The sequence below is a fragment of the Rhinopithecus bieti genome, unplaced genomic scaffold (genome assembly GCF_001698545.2).
Source record: "Rhinopithecus bieti isolate Rb0 unplaced genomic scaffold, ASM169854v2 scaffold_5216, whole genome shotgun sequence".
Taxonomy (NCBI): Eukaryota; Metazoa; Chordata; class Mammalia; order Primates; family Cercopithecidae; genus Rhinopithecus; species Rhinopithecus bieti.
Window position 1 is genome coordinate 435,684 of NW_016805021.1, and position 25,242 is coordinate 460,925.

Below are 25,242 nucleotides of genomic sequence, written 5' to 3' on the forward strand. Positions count from 1 at the left end.
ACATTGGCCATGTATAGTTCTACCCACTCACTCTTGTTTAATGAAGGCCTCTACCGTGGGTTCATCTGTGGTTTAAGTCAGGAGCTTCCAAGGAACTGAATGAGCAGAGAGTCAAGGGGAGAGAACCAAGAAAAGGGGATACACAAGGAGACATCAAGACACAGAAATGCTAGTATCCCAAACAACAACAACTTAGCCAGAACCACAGCTTCTAAGAGCATGGGAGGAACTTTAGCAAACACTGAAAATGTTAACTTTTCCCACAACAAGACACCTGTTTTGCTTTCATAAAAATGAGTGCCTACATTTTATAGAAGACTTTCTCAAAGAGAATTAAAAAAACAGCAATTTACATTCCTTTGGGCAGTTTAATAGACATGAGGCATCCAAATTATCCACAAACAACCTCTCTAAATTTTAAGAAAGCAAGAAAAATTATTAAATATATGCTTAAAATGTTTATTAAAGTTAGCACATTCACTTAACCAGGCGCAATGTCCATATAGAACAGGTACCATTTTTGAGAGCTATATTGTTGACAAGACTTGAAGGCTTATGAAGTTCTACCAACACTGAGTGCCTCCCATTTACCAGGCAGAGTTTCCATCTAACACGTAGAAGCTGATTTGTGCTTTAGCAATCTATTTTAAGGAGAAAGATAAGCCCCCCACACAGAGGCTAAATAAAGTAACACAGCAGTAAAGAGTAGATGCAGGATACAAATTCACTTATCTGACCCTGGAGCACATGCTCCTTGTTATTGGACTTTTCTGTCTTCAGTGGTTCTCAATCTTTGTTCAGCCAGGACACACACTCAGATACAGCACTGTCTATATTTTTGACAGACTCCCAGGGAAGAGCCAGGGGTGCTTTGATTTTCTATGGCCTGGCTGCTATACCATCATGTTCTTTCCCTTTCAACCATGCACATGAGCAAATAAATGGGCAGAGCGCTGTTATTTGGGTGGGAGTAGGGTGGAGGGGAATCCTGAATCAAATCTAATTTATTTCTGAAAAGTAAATATTTTACAAACAAGTTATCCAACCATTAACAAGTTTTACGTAAAATTCCATACAATTGAGTGCTGTGAACTACACTTGGCCAATGTAAAACCGATCCCTTTTCTGATGTCAAAACCCCTTTATTTTCCACATCATGTTCTTGATTTTAAAGCATCATCTTAGGAAGATAGAAAACATCTCTGGAGAATCCCTGGCTCAGTAGCTAAAAGTATAAAAGCATGGGGAAAAGATCTGGGTATGATTCTTGTTCTGCCACTGTTAGTTGGGTGACCTTGGGCAAGTTATGTAACCACCCTGCGCTTCATTCTTCCGTGCACACTTTCTTTATGGTGCTGGCGGAGAATTAATTGCCAAGGTATTTAAAAGCACTTAGTACACTGCACGGCACATAGTGGGCAAGGAATACATGGTGGCTATTGGGCCCTTGTATGACCAGTTGAAAGTATTTTAATAAGGAAGTAAGGTGTGAAGTGAAAGTAGAAGGGAACTTAAAGAGGAGAGGACAGTTAGGTTCTTCTTCTGTCTCTAGCATTAATCTGCAGAATTCCAGATTCTTCTCCATGGCCCTAGGCTGCTATGCTTTTTGAGTGTTTGTATCTGGTTTTTATAACTCTGTTAAATGACTGGATGTTGCATCTTACAGCACTCTCCCCTCTTTAACTTTGCTGTTTATAATCTGTTCTAACCCAAGAAAATCAGATTCAATTAAATACAATTCATAAGACATTTTTTGGGCACTGTGTTAGTCACCTAGAAGCAGAAAAACTTGTTGGAATTGTGAGTAAACAAATGTCCAAAGTAAGATAGCTCTGGCTGAGGATATTCTGTGAGTAAGGTAAATGGGCACTGGCACATATGTAAGCAGTTTGCAAACACCTACTTCCCTGAACTGACTGTACCAAGAATTAGAGATAATACTACAATAAAATACAGATTCCTGGGCCCCCTCTCCAGACCACTAAATCAGAATCTACAGGAGTACTATCTGGAAATCTGTTTGTTTGCTTGTTTTGATTCAACACATCTTTCATGGCGCTATAGACGGAATGTTTGTGTCCTCCCATAATGCATCTGTTGAAGCCCTAATCCCCAATGTAATGATATTTAGAAATGGGGCCTTTGGGAAGTACTTAGGGTTAAATGAGGTCATGAGGGTGGGGCCCTCATGATAGGATTAGTGTCCTTCTATGAAGAGACACCAGAGAGCTTGCTCTCTCTCCACACACACACACACACACACACACACACACACACACACACCAAGAAAAAGCCACATGAGCACATAGCCAGAAGGTGGCCATCTGCAAGCCAGGAAGAGAGCCCTCACCAGAACTCTGCCATGATAGCAGAGTCCCTGATCTCAGACCTCCAGCCTCCAGAACATGAGGTCCCAGACCTCCAGCCTCTGGAATTGTGAGAAAGTAAATTTCTGTTGTTTAAATCACCCAGTCTCTGGTACTTTGTTATGGCAGCCCAAGCAGACTAAGCCACATGGGTTCTAGTGACAAATAATAGGAATTTCACAGATGAGAGGTATAGGAGATAAAAAACGTGCATGTGACTAACCACATGGTCAAGACTCTGCTTTTTAACGTGTTCCTCAGATTATTCTGCTCCTCACCCAGGTATGGGAACCATTGGCCTCCAGAGCCATGGAATGAGTGTACTGATATAAGCCAGGAGGGGCAGCTAATGGGGGTATTCCATTATATTACACAAGAAATATCTTAGAAAGCTCAACTTTTCTAAACTTTTTGTTTAGACCAAACCTGTCAAAGACAGGGAGGCACTTTGCCCATCCCCATTCCCACCTGTTATCTTCTCCTCCCACCTCCCAGTATCCATGACCTGAGAAAATTCGCCAGAGCAATCAGGAGAGGAGTCTGACATCAGTCACATGCAAACAGATATGATTTCTAGGTTATAAGTAACTTGTTATAGAGGAAGCAATTTTCTACTTTCCTTAACAATTAGTTAATAGGTGTTCCACATGAGATCAGTGACTCTATCTGCTCAGAATATGCCTTACAGTCAATGATCTTCAATTTTCTATTATTTAATACTAAAATTCAATTGGAATATCAAAGATAATAAAATACTTAGTAATAAATTTAACAAAAGACGTGCAAAACTTTTACTCTGAAAACTACAAAGCATTGTTTAAAGAAATTTTAAAAGATCTAAGTAAATGGAAAGACATTTCATGTTCATGGATCAGAACACTTAACATTGTTCAGATGTCAATAGTCCCCAAATTGATCTACAGATTCAATGCAGTCTCTATCAAAATCTCAGCTGGCTTCTTTGCATAAATTGACAAACTGGTCCTAAAATTTATGGGACTTCCAGCCAAAGCAATCTTGAAAAAGAACGAAGTTGAGGGATTCACACTTCCTGATTTCAGAAATTACTACAAAGCTAGTAACTTCTAGTAACAGTAATTAAGAGAGGGTCAGCTGGGTGTGGTGGCTGATGCCTGAAATCCCAGCATTTTGCGGGGCCGAGGTGGGTGGATCACTTGGGGTCAGGAGTTTGAGACCAGCCTGGCCAACATGGCAAAACCCCATCTCTACTGAAAATACAAAAATTAGCCATGTGTGGTAATACGTGCTTGTAATCCCAGCTATTTGGGAGGCTGAACCAGGAGAATTGCTTGAATCTGAGAGGTGGAGGTTGCAGTGAAACAAGATTGTGCCATTACCTGGGCAGCAGAGCAAGACTCTGTCTCATAAATAAATAAATAAATAAATAAATAAATAAAAGAGAGTGTAGTAGTCACATAAGAATAGACACAGATGAAGGAGCAGAATTGAGAGTCTAGAAATCAACCCATACATCTATGGTCAATTTATTTTTTATAAAGATGCTGTGGTATAATAAAAATTAAATATTTGGTCTTTGTCCCTAGTTCTTGACACAGGGTTCATAAAACATTTGAGATTTACTATTTTTTGAATGTTAATGAGATAGCTCTTGTGGAGAGAGGACAGCAGCCCTAGGTAGCTTCAGGTTGGGGGCTGGTTGCGAGAAAACCACATGATTAGAGATTTAGAACTTGCAGTCTCACTCCCTACTCCAACCTCCAGGGAGTGGAGAAGGGATATTGAGTTCAGTCACCAATAATAATTTAATCAATCAAGCCTACACAATGAAACCGCCATAAAGACCTAGACATGGGGTTCAGAGAGCTTCTGGGTTGGTGAACACAGTGATGGGCTAGGAAGGCGCCTGGAAAGGGCCTGGGGGCACTGCACGGCCCACCTCTAACCCCTCACATTTTGCTCTATGTATCTCTTCCATTTGGCTACTCCTGAGCTGTATCCTTTATAATAAAAGAGTAAACATAAGTATTTTCCTGAGTTCTGTGATTGGTTCTAGAAAATTATCAAATCTGAGGAGAGGGTTGTGGGAACACCCAGTTGGTCAGAAGTATGGGTGTCTCCCAATACTTGAGACTGGTGTCTGAAGTAAGAGCGGTCTTGTGGAACAGATCCCATAATCTGTGGGGTCTATGTTAATTCCAGGAGTTGGTGTCAGAATTGAAATGGAATTGTTGGACACCCAGTTAGTACTGGAGAATTGGAGAATTGGTTGTTGGTATTGGAAAGTACCACATGTTTGGTATGAGAAAAGGAATCAGAAAAAAGACATTACAGATGCCAGCATAATTCAATGAGGACAGAATAGTCTTTTCAATGAATAGTACTGGGACAACTGGCTCTACATATGAAAAGACTGAAGTTGGACACCTACCTCATGTCATATACAAGAATTAACTCAAAACTGCTCACAGACCTAAATGCAAAAGCTAAAACTATAAAACTCTTAGAAGAAAACATAGGTTTAAATCTTCACGAACTTGGATTAGACAATGGTTACTTGTATATGACACCAAAAGTACATGTGAACCAAGAAAAAATATGCATTCTGGACTTCATCAAAATTAAAAACTTTTGTATTTCATTGGACACCATCAGGAAAGTAAAAAAACAACCCACAGAATGGGAGAAAAGTTCTGCAAATCATGTACCTGATAAGGTTCTTGTATCTAGAATATATAAAGAACTTCCACAACGAAACAATAAAAAGACAAATTAACCAATTATGAAAATGCCAAAGGATATGAATAGACATTTCTCCAAAGAAGATATATGAGTAATGTGCAGGAGAAGCACTCCTACTTCCACATGCCTGCATATGGACTCTATAAGTGATTATATAAGCCCTCAATTACATTATAACTCCCCATCCCAAATCTCCATCTGACTTTCTCCCTCTGGATGTCCCATGTACCTAAACTTAACACTTCAAGCCCAACCCATCAAAAATGGAACTCATTATTTTCTTGGCTCTCTCTCCATGGCTCTAACATATAGACGGTGGTCGAGTTAGAAAGGTTGCCATCATTTGCCATTTGTCTCTTTCCCTTCAATATCTTATGGAATTGATCACCAAATCTAGATAATTTTATCTCCCACCTCTGTCTTCACTGCTCCTGCCTTAGTGGAGACCCCAGCCTCTCTACTGGATCAGCAGAGCTATGCCTCAGGCAGTCTTCCAGCTCTGGTCAGACCTCACTGCCTTGTTGTCAGCTGTGTTCCAATGCCTAGCCCTAGGCCTGGCACAGAGCTAGCAGTTATTAAATATTAGTTGAATAAATGGCCAAATAAAATGGGGAAGAAAAATAGAATATTAGAAGCTGTGATATGATAGTTGAGTGGGCTTGACATCAATATTCACCAAATTAATGGAACAAATATCAGAAATGAAACATCAAAGAGGCAATGGAGTCATAAATGGGAAGAAACCTGAAGAATTATAAAGAAACAAATCATGTCGGACAAACATGAATTATGGTGAAAAATGCAGCAGATATATTATACATTTGATATTTTGAATTATCTTTGTCACATTGTGTTATGAAAACATCCTTGTAAAACTGGAGCAAATTAACTATCTAGAGGTACACAGCATAAAATGAGACACAATTAATAGAAATGGCAGGAAATACGCAAAGAGAAAGCTCCAGGAGGCTGGGCATGGTGGCTCACACCTGTAATCCCAGCACTTTGGGAGGCTGAGGCAGGCAGATTACCTGAGGTCAGGAGTTCGAGACCAGCCTGGGCAACATGGTGAAACCCTGTCTCTACTAAAAAAATGCAAAAAGTTAGCAGGCGTGATGCTGGATGCCTGTAATCCCAGCTACTGAGGAGGCTGAGGCAGGAGAATTGCTTGAACCTGGGAAGCAGAAGTCGCAGTGAGCCAAGATCATACCACTGTACTCCAACCTGGACAATGAGAGAAAAACTCCATCTCAAAAAAAAAGAGAGAAAGCTCCAGGAAATTATTGCCCTTCTGTGTTCCAGGAAATAATTGCCCTTCTTTAAAACATATACAAGTGATTGAACCAGTACTTTTTATTCATTGTATGGTTTCTCTCTCTGTTTCTCTCTCAGCCTCCCACATTTCCCTTTTGCATCCTGAGAATATGGAACTAGATTTAGCTAAAATAAGTGATTCTACAATAAATGTTGAATTACATGAAGATACTTACCCAAAGCCTATAGCCACCCAGTAGTTTCTGACTCCCTGATGGGGCCCTACCATAGGCAGAATGTCAGGAGAATATGTGATAGGACCATTGACGACATTGATGATGTCAGCCTTTTTCAAGACAGGAACCATTTCCATGGCAGCTTCAATGTGTTCCATGATTCGATCTAGATCAGACTCAAAGAGTTCCTTTCCAAAACCTAAAAAGATTTGCCCTTTGTGGTCAGGATGCCATAGCTGAGCTGACAAGTCGTGTAAAGTGATTTAAGCCTCTGACATGGCCTACATTTAAAGATGGCCTGTTGGGAAAGTACTGCCATATTTTGTTAAAGTCTAAACTTGATATTCACTATCAACAGATGAGTATCCATTTATATTACTGAAAACAATGTTATTGTTCTTGAAACAAAATCATAAAAGTTAACCTTTAATTAATATAAAATGTAAATGTATGAATAATATAGTTTCTGATATTTAATCCAATCACAGTTTTATTTAAAAAAAAAAAAACATAATTTGGTTTGTCAAGAGAGATCGTTATGCTTCAATTAACCATAAGAACCTGTTTCATCCCCCGAGATGAGGGCAAATGGGAGTTTACAGAGTCATGGTAGAATACTGGAAAAAGTGGAACACTGCTCCAGGATCTAAGATGATGGATTTTAGACCTCTTTTAACTCTCCTTTCAGCAGGGAAGGAATGGCCTGGAGGCCTCCTTCCTCCAGCCTGCCCCCACACACATCCAAGGGCTAGAGTTCTGAAAAGAGGCAGGGTCTTGAAGCACAATCCTCCTCTTGTCCTAAAAGTCACTGCAATTACAGGCAGGGCCACAGATGAGCTTCTAAAAGAATGTCTCCACCAACACTGGTGATTTTTCCACACAGCAGCCAGTCAGCTTCTTGCCCTTCCTGCAGACTGCAGGTAGAGTCAGCCTCATGGAGGCCTGCACACCATCAGGGTGGACTAGCACACATGGGTACCCATGCTCACCAACAGCTAACAATGCAGCTCTCCCTCCAAACGGCATTATTTGATTATTTGTTCAAGATTTATTTGAAGGAGAAGCTGCCAGCATGGGGGAACAGCAGAGAGGGAGGCTTTTAGTGGTATTTCAACCCTCCCTGTGGGATCAGGAGCAATTCCGCTCAGGCCCAAATGTGCAGAGCCCACTCAGCACAACCAAAGCCCTGAAACCAGCTGGCCTAACTTCTGTGAAAGGCAGTTTAGTGATCATTTGCTATTATTTGGGCCTACGCTTTGAGGAGTAGAATGGAGGGATTCATTTCCTATCTCAAGAAGCTTATCAAAGTATAATTTTAGGAAGTACCATTTCCTACATTTCTTTATATTCCCCTGTAATATTTCAGTGCCCCAGTGATTTTTTAGCTCTTTTTATAGATTAAAACCTGAGATACCTCCTTAGATGACCCAATCTTCAATCTGGCTCTGTGGAAGTATTTCATGAAAAGCAAAAACAGACCCATCTCCCTTAAAGAACTTGAAAGAGAAACTATAGTATCCCCTGCTTTGGCATAGAGGCACAAGCCTTTTCCATATCCATTTACATAGCATGGGAAGTACTCTGTTTACAGCACCAAAAACCCTGCTCTGTTATAGACTCTCGGGTTTTCATTCTTAGTAGGATGGATATCTGGCCTTTGATATCAGTTGTGTTTCCAGCTGTAAAAGCACAATAGCACCTATATTCAAACCTTGAAAGTAGACCAAGCTGGCAGTGGATTGAGGAAAAAACGGGGAGGCAGGAGGTTGTGTGGGCAGGTAAAAATGTATCTGGAACCTTTCAAAGCAGCTAGAAATGTTTCTTCAGCTTCTCTACCATCAGCTACATCTTTCTTTCCCCCCACTCCCTGCTGTGATTGTTCAAAGGGATATGAGAACAGAGCTCACCTCAAACCCATCACCCCCAATGTCCCAGGTATCTGAATTAGTCTAGTATTATGCTGTTGTCTTATTCTACAGCCATCCCCCAGTCATGGAGAGGATGAACCATTCGTGTCTGACCAGCACACACTTTCATTTGCTGAACCCACCTGGAGGAACTCCATTGGTGACCCAGGAGTCCTGAACTTTCATTTTCTCCTGACTTTCATATGGACCAAACAAAAGCCCATCCCTTTCCTGTCGGAGATAGTATGATCCTTCCAGGTCACGGAGCACAGGGAGTTCTTGTTTCAAAGCTTTCACTTCAGGTATAGTTGATGTAACAACATATTGATGTTGAACCGGAATGAGAGGATGTTCTAGTCCAATCATTTTACCTACTTCACGAGCCCAAAATCCTTAAACAAAAAAATCATTTAAAAGTGTCAGCACATATATAAATACACAACTGACACTCACATAGCAATTTATATTAGAATAAAATGTTTAAAAGGCTTAAGTACTCATGGCAAAGTCTAATAAATGTCATAACAATCTTTAAACTTTTTGTCATTTCAAAACTGAATGGGGAAAGAGAAGACAATACTTTGCATTGCCCAGAGATTCGAAGATATCTGTGATCTAGGGGAACTCCATTCCTGAAAATGTTGTTGCCAATAAGCAAAGGTAGGCAGGAAAAAAACAAAAATTTATTTGAAAGAAAAAACAAACAACCCAAATATACAACATGTACAAATGTCAATAAGAAGCACTGTTACAGACTGCCCCTACTTGTTGACAGGGACAGTCAGGAAAAGGAAGAGGCCCCCGTGTTGCTGTGACCAACCTAATACATAATGATATACCTAAGAAAGCCCTACAAGCCAACTCTTCTATCCTCTAAGCCCTACTCTCCCCAAATTGTTGATGCCTAAAATTCCAAAAATACAAGATTGTTCTGTTAAGTTAAAATTTGAAAATGGTGCATACTTTGGGAAAGAAAGCACATTAAGTTTTATCTGTTGTTTTAAAAGTTTAGTTTGAATAAGTTTGTAAGATCCTTTATTGTAAAGGCACAAAAGCACCAGAAGTCAAAACTAGGTAGAAAGAGAAGCCACAAGAAAGGGGAGATTGGTCTCATAAGTAGGCGGGGAGTTCCCTAGACAAATGTTTCTCACTTCACTGTTAGCACAAAGATTGTCTTATTTGTGGAGGTGAATGTTACTTTTTTCATTTGCAAAAGATAGAACTGGATAATCTGTGGCTGACAGGACCCTGGATTCTTTCCCATGCTGACCCTTCAGTACACAGATGTGGGAGCTAAAGGCTAGCAGGGTAAGACATGCCCAAGGCCACACTGGACATCCTGTAATCATCACATCTTATTAGTTTTTCTTGCTGCAGACTTTATTTTTAAAATCCAAGGCACCTTCACTGTATAAAGGGATTTTATAATCTAAAATAATAAAAATGCTATTATTTGGCAAGGATATGGTGTTGACTGACCATCGTTAGATGATCTGGGGGCACGGAGTTCTATTTGCTTGTTTGTTTCATAATAATTTTGAGTGATCACTGAAATGATTACACGATCCTATTTATTTCTTTAGGGGTTACACAATAAGTTTTTAACCATTACTGTCTCTGCTGTTTTTCTGAATCTAATAAGGAGTTCTGAAGTCTCTATCATTATGAGGTTCCAAGCTAGACAGAGAATCATCAATTATGAATCAGTCTGGGAACCTAGATTATGTACTTGTGTGTGTAAGTTTATTTCCTTGTAACCACCTAAAACGTTCCTTTGCATTCTATTATTTTGTTTGTTGCAATGGCTAAGTTGGTCACACTTGTATAATAAATCCAGAAATGGATACCCATTTGCAAGCCAGAAATCTAACTGAGGGCATTGGAGCTATTTGCCAGTGTTATTTTGTTTTGTTTTTTGAGACAGAGTCTCGCTCAGTTGTACAGGCTGGAGTGAAGCGGCATGATCTTGGCTTACTACAACCTCTGCCTCCTGGATTCAAGCCTTCTCCTGCCTCAGCCTCCTGAGTAACTGGGATTACAGGTATCCGCCACCACGCCCGACTAATTTTTGTATTTTTAGTAGAGATGGGATTTCACCATTTTGACCAGGCTGATCTCGAACTCCTGACCTCAGGTAATCCACTGCCTCCGGCTCCCAAAGTGCTGGGATCATAGGTGTGAGCCACCACACCTGGCCTGTTTTGTTTTGTTTTTGAGACATGGTCTCACTCTGTTGCCCAGGCTGCAATGGAGGGCAGTGGTGCAACCATAACTCACTGCAGCCTCAACCTCCCAGGCTCAGGTGATCCTCTCATCTCAGCCTCCTGAGTAGATGGGACTATAGGCATATATCACCACACCTGGCTAATTTTGTATCTTTTATGGAGACAGGGTTTTGCCATGTTGCCCAGGCTGGTCTTGAACTCCTGGGCTCAAGCAATCTGCCCAACTCAGTCTCCCCAAGTACAGGCGTGTTGGTCTTTTAGTAATTTTGAGACTTAATTTACTCTTGCTAGTAGGAAGATATGAATTACCAATGTCTGGACTGTATACAAAAATATAGCAAAGCCACATATTCTAGTTACATATACTAGAACATTTTTTGAATATACAAAAATCAAAATATTTAGCCTAGCAATTCAAACTGCTACAATATCCTCAATATATTTGTTTCAATTAAAAACATAAATTGAAAAAATAAATTCTGTCCTATTCAAACATATTTATGAATTTGAGTCCAATTGCTTGCTTATTAATGCAATTCATCATTAATATAAACTAGAAATGTATATAGAAGTATCATATCACTATATTACTTCAAATCCCATAGCAAGCTGTTTTACCCATAGACATCTATGGGGCTGGTGTCTTTAGCATTCTCTTCTTCTATACGTCAAATTAACCTAAATCTAGCTAGAGTTACACTTCAACTCCTGCCTGATCACTCACCCACTAAGTCCAAGGGAAGAGAGACAAGTGTAGAAGATTCATTCTAAAATCTATCATTATCACCTGAAAAACAACTGAAGCGAAGAGTCAATTAAAAATGACTACTGGAAAGGGCTTCCATTTTTTAAAATGCAGTGATTAATAAAATGAGGTTAAAATGCAGGCTGAAGGTTCACGGACAAGTTTACGTCTACTAGATGGTTTATATGATGACAATGATGGCCTCATGCTTTAATGCAGAGTATCAGACACAATTAAGCAAGTCTTTTTGGCTGAACACTGAACTTCATGTGAGCATAACCCAATCACATTTCTGATTTGCCATGTTAGGAAAACTCTTAAGTAAAGTTTACAAAGTTATCTCAGATTTAATGAGTCAATTGGAAATGAGGTCAAGAGAAACGTTCAACACCACGTGGAGAAAAAGCCTGCATCATAATAACTGGTACCCGCCCGCGTCCCTGAGCTGCACCTGAGTGAAAGGGTAGAGTGAAGCCAATTTGGAAAGCTTCGGTAACTAAAGGCAAGTTAGACTACTGCCCATCAAGAGGTCGGAAGCATCAGAAACTTCCCCAGTTCTGCTAGCTCAGAATACAGTCATTATATTCTGTCTCCTGTAGAAACACCTACACAATAGTGTTTCTTTAAAGATTTTCTTGCAGATCATCTAGTACAGACAGTATAGCACCTGGAGGAGTTATTTAAAATGCAGCTTCTGAGAACCTACCCAGACCACCTGAATTAGAATCTTTTTGAAGCTTGGGAAACTTCCCAAGGTGATTCTTATGCACACTAGTTTGATAACCAAGCTCTTTGGGAAGTCAACTTATCAGCAGAATCAGTGCTGGATTCTACACCCACTCTGCTAGTAAATTGGAAAACAAAGCAGTTGAGCAGTCTTAAATCTGGTACCAAGAAGCTATCATAACCTGATGCTAGTGTCTCCCAGACTAGGGCATGGAATATGAAGGAAATAATTGCAATGATCATAATAATTACCTAATTTTTTTACTGCTTTCTACCTGGTGAGCCCTGTGCTGGGTACTTGACATTATTAGCTTATTTACTGCCCATAATAACTTTTCAAGATGGGGGATATTATGCCCATTTTACACATAAGTAACTTACCCAAGTCACTCAGTTGGCAATGTCTATGTCTCTGGGCCACAGAGCACCACTGCCATGGACAATGCCAGAAACACATCAGCTGACAAATTTTTACTCTTAGACTTTTCTTTTTATGGATACCCTGCAGACCCAGCAGCCTTTACCTCTTTTTCACTTTGGTTGTATTTCTAAGTCCATATCCTGGTTCCTTGAATCAGATTTCAGTGCTGGTCTGAGGGCCTTGCCCGAATTTGGGAGATACTCTGGTCACTGAGAAACTGTGAGAAACACTCCACCAGCCACACACTCTCCACTCATTTTATTATAACATGATGCCTACTGCAGATGGTTGCTTTTATTCATAAAATTGATCTTTGTTAGCTTCAGTTCCAGAAGGGAGCATATCCAAACTTTTGTTCCCAATTACTGAGGCTTACCCTTTGGGGGATCTTCTATGCTTTAAATAAAGATTTTTTGAAAACAGACTTACAGATAATTAAACACACACACACACACACACACACACACACACACACACACCCCTCCACACCTCCTGTGGACTGCTAATATGTAATCAGTTAGATTTTCTTGGTAACTTTTACCCAGTGGAAGAAAAGAGATGGAAGAGAAAAAGAAAAAAAAAAAAAAAAAGATTAGGGAGCAGAGGTCTGATCTGAATGAGATAAAGAATTGAGATAAGTTACTTCCCACAAGTTTCAGCAAGGAGCTGCCTGGAGTTACTAGGAAAAGGGAGTAGAAGTGGCTAGGCAAAAAGCATAAGAACAAAGGAAAGAGGGAGACATTACCACTCCATGCAGGGCCACTCTGTCCTAATTCCAGGGACTTGTTTTCCAGGCCAGCATGAGACAGCTGTTCTCAAGGACCTCCTTTCCCTGCCCTCCTGCACCCCATCACCCCACAAGATTTCACAGCTGCAGAGAAAGCTTCATCTGGTAACTAGTGTTATGGGTTTAGGTCAGATCTCTTTGGAGATCATTCAGTCTTCCTCTTCAGTGATTCCTTATTTGTTACAGTATGTGGTTTAGAAAAAAAAAGTATTACAATGACAACTCATTATGTATGTATGTTGATCCATTTTAGGAAAACAATGGATAAATGTGTTAAATTAAGGTCTTCTATGTTATTTCTCAAAATATCAATCAGGAATGTATGATTGCCTAAAGTACTGTGTTGAGAAAAATGGTGGGGCTTTGTCCAAGCCCATCTGAAATGAGTGTAGTGATTGATTAGCAATGTCTGCCACAGGTGCTGGATGTGGAAGTCTCAGTATGTTACTTTAGTATTTGCTATCATGATGAAAACAGTCAAATGTTTTTAGGGCCTGAATTCATGAGACTATAGAAAAAGTTGCAAAATTACAAAGAATCCTCGCTACTTAGAAAAAAGTCAGAATTATTTCATTGCCTTAAGTTTTCTGACAGAATTTAGACCAGAGATTCCTAAGGGCATTAAGAGAGTATAGTGTCAGATGGAGACTGGAGGGAAAGTGAGGCTCAAAAACAATGCAATGTTGTATTATACCACTGCTCTTACTTTTTAGGCAAGTTATTTTATATTATTGCAAATTTCAAATTATATTAAAGAAAGCATGATATTTTATTGCTTTTCAAATAGGAGGCATGGGTAAGATAATTTGGAAATAACTAATTTAGACTTAAATATTGAAGACATGACTTTGTCTCTAGGACCACCAAAAATGCTTTGTTAAAAAATTATATCAATTGGCTGGACACTGTGGCTCATGCCTGTAATCCCAGCACTTTTGGAGGCAGAGGCAGGTGAATCACCTGAGGTCAGGAGTTTGAGACCAGCCTGGGCAACATGCTGAAACCCCGTCTCTACTAAAATACAAAATTAGCCGGGCATGGGGCAGGTGCCTGTAATCCCTGCCACTCAGGAGGCTGAGACAGGAGAATCACTTGAAACCGGGAGGTGGAGGTTGCAGTGAGCTGAGATTGCACCATTGCGCTCCAGCCTGGGGGACAAGAGCAAAACTTCATCTCAAAAAATATATATATAACATATTTTATGTATATATATATATATCTCTCAAAAGTTACAATACAGAGAAAAGAATCATAAGGGTATGGGTTTCTGGCTTGTCCTCATGGGATATCATTTGATCAGATAAATAATAAAGATTATTTTCATTCTCAAAGAAAATCAGTCACTGCCTCATGCTTATTTTAGGTTTTAAAGTAAACATTATAAACCATAGGAAAATATAAACTATTATCCCAGTTTAGAATGCACAAGTATTTTCACTATAATTTATTTTGCATGTGTGATAGTTCAAAATGACTTGACATGCAATCCACCTATTCGAAAGTGTATTAACTCAAGAATCAAAAGGCCAGATGCCAGTCCTGGCTCTGACATAACAATCAGTGGCCACTTGGCCAAGTAACATGACCCTTTTAGACTTTGCCTCTGCAAATGAAAATGAGTGTGTTGTTGGATTATCCCAAATATCCCTTTTGGCTTCACTACTCTGAGTCCAAACTGTAACAGAACAACCAAAAGAGAAGATTATAAAATATGTTTAATAATGTTCTAGAAGGAAAAGGGTTTAAAAACTTTTTCAACTAGAGTCAAAAGTCATCAGAAATGGATGAGATAGAACCCAAATGATCAAATCTGCCCTAAAAAGCAAACTGGACACAAAAGGATGCTTATGAACTTCAACACTAGAATTTGGTTATTCATATACAGAAACAGTGAACACAGGAAGGAAAAGCAGCATAATTTGGAAAAACACAATCTGGAGCAAAATAAAATGCAGAATGGAGGAAATAAGCAACTTTTTATGGATAACCAAGGACAGAGTGTTAGCACATCCACCAAGAGCAAAGTGATGGAGGGAGGGCTTTGTCACTTAGAAACAGACAAAATGTTTAATTTGGGAGCATCACAGTGCTTCATGACAACATCCATAGTATGAAACATTATGGCTAAATATCTTCTTTCTTTGGCACTTAAAAAAATAGAAATTTCAAAAAAAAACGATATGCTTACCTGCAGCATTCACAATTCTATTTGCTCTCATAGACCCCTGTGGTGTTTCAACGTCCCATGTTCCATCTGACCTGGCTTTCAGAGAAGTTACTGGTGCAGGATATTTTAAAAGGGCACCATATTTCCTAGCCCCAGCAGCCAGGGCCATAGTTAGAGAATAAGGATCAATGTGACCATCTCCAGGATTATACAATCCAGCTAAAACCTAAATCAATCATAGCAGAGTCAATATACAAACAAATATATACTTATTACTCAGTAAAAATACATCCTGCTAGCAAACGTTTAGTAAAACTGGACATTAAAATTGTTTCTTGATCTGGAAAGTAACTGGATCCCTGAAGACTTCATGAAAAAGCCACCATTCAAGTCCTGGACTGCTGAAAAGAAAGAGAAATAAACCTCTTTCTTGTTTACACCTTATTTTGGTTTCTGACATTTGAAGCCAAATCTAATTCCAATTTATATATCAATTATAATTTATATTTAATTGTTTAATACTGTTAATAAATTACATGTTAAATAATATATCTGGTGTCAGGAAATTTATGTTTGATTCAATAATTCAGCAATTAATCATTGAATATCTACTTTGTTTTAGGCCTTCAGGCAAGGTACTGTGGGGAGAACAAAGAAGAATGAAACTCAGATGGGATAGGTTCATAGAATGATCAGTGAAATATTATATACAGGTCTCATCTATTCAACAAAAATTGGCTGAGCACCAAATACAAGCAAGGAGCTTTTGTCAAATGTCTTTTCTGTATCTATTGACATAATTGTGTAGTTTGTCCTTTATTCTATTAATGTAGTATTGTTCCACTGATTAATTTTTAGATGCTAAACCAACCCTGCATTCCTGGAATACATTCCATTTGGTCATACTGTATAATCTGTTTTATATGTTGCTGAATTCAGTTTGCTAGTATTTTGTTGAAGATTTTTGTATCTATGTTCAAAATGGATACCAGTCTTTCTTTTTGGGGGGATGAGTTTGTCTGATTTTTTTATCAGGACAATACTGGCCTCATAGAATGAGTTGAGAGGCATTCACTTTTCTTCTATTTTGGAAGAGGTTGAGAGAGATTGGTATTAAGTCTTCTCTAAATATCTGGTAAAATTAACTAGTGAAGTCATCCAGGCCTGGGGTTTTCTTCATGGGAAGTTTTTGATTACGAATTCAATCCTTTCATTTATTATAGGTCTTGTACAAAGGACTTTCTATTTTAAGGGAATTCACATTTCTAAAGACTTTCAAATGTCACACAGGTGTTTTATAATGGATATGACCTCATTGTAGTGATTCCACATCCATTTGGTTTGGTACCCTCTCCCAGATGCAGAGAATACCCTTCACAGATATTCCCATTGCTTAATGAATGCCCTTGAGAAAAATTCATGATAGTGAGGAGTTCCAGCAAAGCATTCAAGATTGACATATAAACAAATATAAGTATATCCTTACTGGTAGTGGAGGTAAAATTTCAATGCAGACAATGTAGTGCAACACCAATCTGCCATCACACTGGTATCACACACAACTACAGACAAGGGAGTGCCAGCAGCCTGTGAAGACTCGCAAAGGCCAACAACCCTAGCGCCCAGGTCAATGATATGAACCTTCAGAGACTGGAACCACTGCAGTGGTCACCAGCAGGGAAATAAGCATGTGTTTCCCCAACAGCCCCATCTAATACACTTGGGCAGTATGTATAATGCAAGGGAGTCAGAGAGCCTGGGTTCAAATCTCCACTCCAGCTCTTTCCAGTGAATGAGCTTGGATTCACTATGTAAACTGTCTAAGCTAAAATTTCTTGTTTAACAATAATATATACCACATAACACAGATATAGATAGAATTTTTTTATTTTTATTTTTTAAATTTTAGAGACAGGCTGTCACTTCATTCCCTAGGCTGGAGTAAAGTAATGTAATCATAGCTCACTATAACCTCAAACTCCTAGGCTCAAGAGATCCTCTTGCCTCAGCCTCCCAAGTAGCTAGGACTACAGATGGAGTCCTACTACCCCACAGTCGGCTAATTTTGTGTGTGTGTGTGAGTTTGTAGAGACGAGGTCTCAGTATGTTGCCTAGGCTGATCTTGAACTCCTGGCCTCAAGCAATGCCCCCACCTTGGCCTTCCCACATGCTGGGATTACAGGAGTGAGCCATGGCCTCTGGCCTGCCTCATACTATTATTGTGACGATTACATGAAATTATGCATGTAAGGACTTAGCATACTAACTGGTACATAAATACGTGCTATAGTAAGTGTTAGTCATTGTTATTATTATTCAAAAGGAATTATTACCCAGTAGGAAAAAACACTAAATTTCATGTCAAGTAGATTATCTCAGGCAAATGCGGTATAAATCTAGATCTGTACCTGGCACAGAGTCTGTAAGGAGAGTACAGCTATAAGCTAGGTGATATTTGTAAAGCAATGTACCATGGCATTTCTTAATTTGATTTTTAAAACATTTTAATACCACAGTCTTTCTAGACATTTATCATATCAGGTTATCATTCTCCCTGTGTTCTCAAACAGAAGATTTGTGTATGGAAACCCTTAGATCTGGGGAACACAATAATGGAAAGGTATTGAAAATGTTTAATCAATTGTCATAGGTGAAAAACAAGATTTATCATTACCTTTTTATATATCATTTACTGTATATAACAGCCCACCTTGTAAATTACCCAAATTCCAAAATTAATCACATGATTTTGCCACATTTAAAATGTATATGCAAAGTTTTCTGTTTTAGTTAACTTCTTAATAACTTTTCTAATTTTACTTAAGTCAACAAATGGTAAAAATGCCTTTAAGATAAATACCTTATTCATGTTGAGTAAAGGGAACATCTCTTGAATTTTTTCAGGTTCAATGATATACTGTTCTGTTGCATGCCAGCCAGTCCGAGTCATTTGATATTTAAATTCATCTACCCTTACAGGGGTGGTAGCAAGTCTGATACTACCTGGCTGATGGAATCCCACCACCTGTGACAATAATTCCAATAAAAACATATAAATGAGTCATTATTTGGTACTCAAACATGGTTCTGCTCCAGTATAATAAAAATGCAGCTGTACAAAAAGATTTATTATGAGCAAAAGAAATAACTATTAAAATATTTGCATCTTATTAAAAGACACTTATTCAGCAATTACCATATTTACTAAGTGCCTCTTCGGTGCCAGGCACCATTCTAAGCCCCATAGATGTCGGAGTGAACAAGAAAGGTAAAGACTCTGCCTAAGTGGCATTTACACCCCACAGTTGAAGACAGACAGCTAAATGCAAAATCATAGTAGCATGGAACGAGTATTAACGTACAGAGTGAAAAAAAACTGTATGAAAAAGAGAAAGACAAAAAATTTAAGGAGAGGTTACGTAGAATCAAAATGTTACAATGCTTAGATTGTCTGAATTGAATTAAACATTCATTTAACATTTATTAAAGTCCTTCAGTTTGCCAAACACTCAGTTACAGAGATAAAAGATATAGCCCTTGCCCTCAAGTTACTTTTGGGAGGATCAACAAGTAAATCAATAATTACAATAGAGAGAGATTCAAGTTATAAGAGAAGTGTGCACAAATGCTCTGAGAACCAAGAGATGGGACCTCCAGCTTTGACCTGCCTAGCAGGCAGGAAAAGTCAAGGAAGGCTTCTCAAAGGGGGTTACCCGGGGGAAGGTGGATGCTGAAGATGGGGCCAGGGGGTATGTTGTTTCAGAGGAAGCAGCAGAAAACAGAACAAAACACAACACAAACAAAAAGCCGTGATTTGAGAGAGCTCAGCGCATTCCAAAACTATATGTTATTGAGAGTAGCTGAAGCAGATAAGCAGAGGGAAGAGTGGCAAAAGAAACTGTTGGGACAGCAGGCAGAGGTCAGTTGACAAAGGTCATGTTCCTAAGGCCATGCTAATCCTTTGGCTTTGTCCAGTAGACTGTGGGGAGCCATTGGATGGTTTAGGCAAGGGAAGTGACATGGAAAATTTGAGCAGAACTCAGTCTTAGCCTATGGATATTATTTTGCCTGCCATTTTATTTTGAGAGTATGAGCAAATATGAGAAGGGATAAACATGAAAGTGAGGAGCTTTTAATGAAGTACTGTTCAAAGGCACGCAACAATCTGGTACATTCCATTGTCAGATCCTTAGCAATGCAATTGCTGAAAGACTCCGATTTCTTAGTTTCTAGATATAGTAACTGGCTAAAGATATGTTTGAAAGCTGCTTTTTATTCTTTCTTCATTTAAAAAATAAAGAACGGTTCATGACATGAATAATACACTTTGAGAAATTAAGTTGATTTTAAAGGAAACTCTAGAGGTTCTTACCTTAAGCTCTCATCATATTCCTCTACTACATCAGGCACTTCACACAGTCATACACAATGATGCATCAAAATCCTTCAGAAATCTTACATGTTTCTGAGAGGCCGACATAACAGATTCAAGTTAAATGCCTTTACCTGCCCAGTTTCTTCTTCCAGTTTCTCATAAAGTTTGATGCTATCATAATGTATTTTCTTCAAGTTTATTCCAGGATGAAAGTAAGTTGTTAAACCTGCCTTAAAAGCAGAGAGGAAACAAAATACTGAAAAAAATTAACATTCTCAAAAGTTGACAGTTTATGTGTAAAGCAATAATTTAATGCTGGAAAGAAACTGAGAAGCACCAGCCAGTCCTTTGGAATGAGAACACATCAGCACCAGTTTGAGCACACCAGAGCATAAGACTCATGACAGGTTTTAAGAAGCAATGTGAACTACGTGAGTAAGGTGAGAGCCAGCCAACAAACATACATGTTAAGTCCCTAAAAGCTAACATGGAGAGCATTGTACAGAGATTCAGAAATGGGATGATTTAGATGGAAGGTTTAGGACTGTATGCTATATAGTCCTATATATGACTATATAGAAAAGTATGTTGGGAGGCCAAGATGGGCAGATCACGAGGTCAGGAGTTTGAGACCAGCCTGGCCAACATGGTGAAACCCTGTCTCTATTAAAAATACAAAAATTAGTTGTGCATGGTGACGGGAGCCTATAATCCCAGCTACTCAGGAGGCTGAGGCAGCAGAATTGCTTGAAACTAAAAGGCAGAGGTTGCAGTGAGCCAAGATCATGCCACTGCACTCCAGCCTGGGCAAAAGAGCGAAACTCCATCTCAATCAATCAATCAATCAATCAATAAAAGTGTTGGGGAGGCCAGGTGCAGTGGCTCACGCCTGTAATCCCAGCACTTTGGGAGGCTTAGGTGGGTGGATTACCTGAGGTCAGGAGTTCAAGATGAGCCTGGCCAACATGGAGAAACCCCATCTCTACTAAAGATACAAAAAATTAGCCAGGCATGGTGGTGCGTGCCTGCAATCCCAGCTACTTGGGAGGCTGAGGCAGGAGAATTACTTGAACCTGGGAGGCAGAGGTTGCAGTGAGCCAAGATCACGCCATTGTACTCCAGCCTGGGTCACAGAGTGAGACTCTGTCTCAAAAAACAACAACAAAAAAAGTAATGTGTGAATGGCATACAATGTGGACTCAAGCCGGAAAACCATGTGTGTGTTCCCTTAAGCAGAAGGACCATGGACTAGCATAGGATCTTCTTTGATCCAGCCTCCACCCTTCTCTTAAATGGAGCAGCCCTCCTGGCCCTTTCCTGAAATTGTAAAATTTAAGAACTAGAAAATTCCTTATCACTAGAGCCTGATGAATAGGTGAATAGACTTTTGTCAAAGCTTAACCTGTTTGATGAGCACATAGGTGGTACACTGAAAATCTTTGTTGAATAATATTGATTGATTATTCTCAGAGAAAAAAGTATCTAAACATTAGCTACACTAAAACCCCCTTTTCTCAAATCTGGCAGATGTAATGTGGAATCCAGACAAAGAATTCTAAGCAATTATATGAAGCAGTTTCACTCGAGTGTCTGGGGCCTCACTGGGCAGCTAATTTATTCTGGAAAGCTCATCAGAACACAATCTGTTCACAGTAAAATCTACTTATGAGTATTGATAAGGTACTTCTATGGTAGTGGTGAGCATCTGATCCTCCTGCACTCAAATACTCCATTAAAGTTTGTCAATCATCCTTTATAACCAAAATCCTGGGGCTTCCATCCAGTACTTGTTCAAGCATCTGGACATACCCATGGCTGATATATATATATATACAACTGTAGTAAATAGTACTGGTACATACTAGATGAAGGAAATAAGTATAGAGTATTATATAAAGCGTATCTCATATATATATATTTTTTTTTTAGAAAATCCTGGCCCAGCTTACAGGTCATCCAGTAGCACAGCTCCATGTGGAAGCAGAGAAGGGATTCCATTACAATGCATCTGTAAGCCAAGCTCTTAAACTTCACGGCCAAACATGCCCTGCTGCTTTAACATGTTGGTATCCAGTGTGCATGCAAACTTTCCTGGTTCAATAATAGAGAATCCCAGGCCTTCAGGTATCTGCTGGTGACCCCATTTTGTCTTCAACATATGTCCTATATATATGTCCTATATAAAACTGGCAATATATATTGTCAGTTGAGAAATCTGGTCATCACAAGCACTAGCCTAGGGTATTGATCACCATCCACTCCTCAAGATCCTCTAAGCTTCATACCTAGGTTAAGCTAGACCACTGGAAAATTATCTATCTACATGACACAATCCTCTTCTCCCTCACCCCAGAAATTTTAAGTTAATTCTCTTTCACTTGAAAAGGTCACATTGGTTCATTTTCAAAACTCTTACTGAAGACATTTAGCCCAATGTACTTGGTGTAGGTAACAAATTCTTTTAGAAATTCGTTGTCAAGGAAAAGTTAGTCTCCCTTACTGCAACGGTATACCCAGTTCTACTAAACAATTCACACTACCTTCTTTTCCTTGCTGCTGCGATAGTCAGAAATAAGATATGGACTCAATTTTTTCACTCAGACATAAAATTATTTAATTTTATACCCTTTCTTTTATATATTGGCTTTTAAAATCTGTTTAAAATTTGGGGCTACCCATATTAGTGCTTCTATTTAAGTTATTTGAAAGTGACATCACACATGATATCTTTTAATTTAAGTGCCAGACTTGAATATGAAGATGGCACAATGTTTTCTCTTCTGTGACTTCAACAAGGACATATTAAATGAGAAGTCTGAAAGAAGGAGAAAACATTATTCTTATCACTCAGGATTTTATAGTCTGATTGAGGTTATGAAAGTTTCATACATGAAACAATTAAATCACGGGTAAATGATTGAGTCCCAGACACATAGTAGCTGTGAAACTCGGGAAAGAGAAGATACTAGAAAGGTCACGGACGTCATGGGAAAGGAGTTTAGCTATCGTTTGGAAACAGTGATTGCAGTTGGTGGGGAAGATAAGGAAGGGAAGATGAAACAGAGATGTAATCATTAAGAATACAACCCTTTAAATAAATTAAGAATTTATAAATCTTCATTGAGATAAATAAATAAATAAATAGAGGAGAATGTAAAGCTCTTCCTTAGACTGACAATTAATTAGTATAAAAGGAATGATGGAGTTAGAAAATTCACCACTGGATGCTAAATAATGGATAGCATAATGGATGCTAACTAGTACTTCCCCTATCTCTTTAACAACCCTCCCCATCTCATGAGCCTCAACTACCTCAAAAGTCCAGTGACCGATGTCAAACCAACCTATATTCCAGTGGCTCCAAATCTTTCACTCATACATTTACACCCAGTACAAAGTTTTGAACATAACCACTAAAATACGTGTATTTCTTTCCTTACATGTGATACTAAATATTAATAGAGATCATAAACACAAAAAAACAACTTAGAATAAGTGAAGTACTCAAAACACTTTTATTTTATATATTGTGTAGAAAAGTTTTGCATATGAAGCTTATTAAGAACACTATAGCAAGAGCTATGTGATTAACACATGTCATTATTAGAATATCTGTGCTACATTAACATTTGTAAGACAGCAATGTGAAAGCCTGGTTCTGGCTTTACATTATTTTGAGACTGCTTTTAATGGCTGTATAGCTGCAGAAGACACCGCTCAGTGATGCACAGACCCAAGTGAGAGAAGGGCACGACTGGCTGGGTCTCTGCATGCTGACACCCCTTCCTCCGCCTCAGTCAACACTCATATGAAGGTTTCTCTTCACATTTGACTATGACATTTCATGTTCTCGTGTCTGCCAGTTGTTACAAACTAGTTGGAAGGTATCGCATTTTTTGTATTTTAAGTAAATAGGAACAAATCCTATTGAAACTCCTCATTTAGAAAAAATTTGAAATGGGCTAAAATGTATTTCTCACATATATGAGAGTTTTCTATGTGATACATATCATTGTGGGGCAGAAAACCTAATAATAATACCAACATTTCCAAACATCCCTTTTCAAAATGCTCTCTTCCCAACAGGACTATTTGCAAAAGGCAATTATTTCTCACTTACTCAAAGCATCACTTTTGCTGTGAAGGGACAGGCTGCACTATTTTTTTAATATATAATCTGCTATGTAGAAATGACTGGCAGCCATTTGCATTCACAACTCTTTTAGCTACTGCTAGTGGATAACCAGCAAACCTCTATGTAATACAACACTCTAAAGTTCACCCCTCTCCCTTTCATCAGACATTATATTATTTTAAAGCCCTGTTTCTATAAAGCTAATCACAGCGGTGATATCCTAGAGCATGAAATCTGCACTATGTCATGGTACACGGAAGACAAGAGAAAGAATGAGGACACTCCCACCAGGAAGTGCCAACCTCCCGCGTAGTCAACCTTGAAATCATACGCAACACATCGTCCACATCAAATGTGAGGGCTATTGATAAGTATCAGTAAAGCTTAAATTATTTCTTATATTTGCAGACAAAACAAATGGAAAGTTCTTATATTGCCTCCTACACCCCAAATGGTTCATCCTGAATCTTTAGTCCTCAGCTCTCCAAACATCTGCTTTGGTGCCATCCCAAGGGGCAGCCCCTCCTGGGGATCCCGAGCTCCAAACCTCCTTCTTACTCCATCCTCTCTTGTTTCCCTGCATCCACATGAAATGCTCTATACTATTAGGTGTATCATGAGCTGACAAAGCAGTCTTGTTAAAACCTTATGGTTTTGTGATTCCATTTAGAAGATTCACTTTGCAGGCGTACTTTCCTCTCCAAGCATTTAATTCCCACACTCTTTAGTCACTTCTCTCATGGAGCACATATCATGTTTCAGGGAAACTGCCTTTATTTTATAGTCTGCCCCTGTTAGCTGGCTCTGCAACCTTCCTTATTCTCAGATCTACTCCACAAATATCTCTGTGTTAAAATTCCTAGTATCAGCTGGGCACGGTGGCTCACACCTGTAATCCCAGCACTTTGGGAGGCCGAGGAGGGCAGATCGTGAGGTCAAGAGATTGAGACCATCCTGGCCAACATGCTAAAACTTCGTCTCTGCTAAAATACAAAATTAGCTGGGTATGGTGGTACGCACCTGTAGTCCCAGCTACTCGGGAGGCCGAGGCAGGAGAATCTCTTGAACCTGGGAGGCAGAGGTTGCCGTGAGCTGAGATCACACCACTGTACTTCAGCCTGGCAACAGAGCGAGACTGTCTCAAAAAAAAAAAAAAAAAAAAAAATTTTTAATTGGA

The 25,242-nt window shown here is 39.1% G+C and overlaps 1 protein-coding gene across 1 annotated transcript in view; it reads right to left on the reverse strand.

Annotated features, from left to right (window-relative positions):
- The window catches only part of DMGDH (dimethylglycine dehydrogenase), a 75,137-nt gene that overhangs the window by 37,426 nt on the left and 12,469 nt on the right, over window positions 1-25,242 (reverse strand). Inside the window, 5 exon segments of the mRNA XM_017870902.1 lie at window positions 6,578-6,776; window positions 8,628-8,876; window positions 15,577-15,781; window positions 18,416-18,580; window positions 20,062-20,160. Of these exon segments, the coding sequence (XP_017726391.1) occupies window positions 6,578-6,776; window positions 8,628-8,876; window positions 15,577-15,781; window positions 18,416-18,580; window positions 20,062-20,160 (917 nt within the window).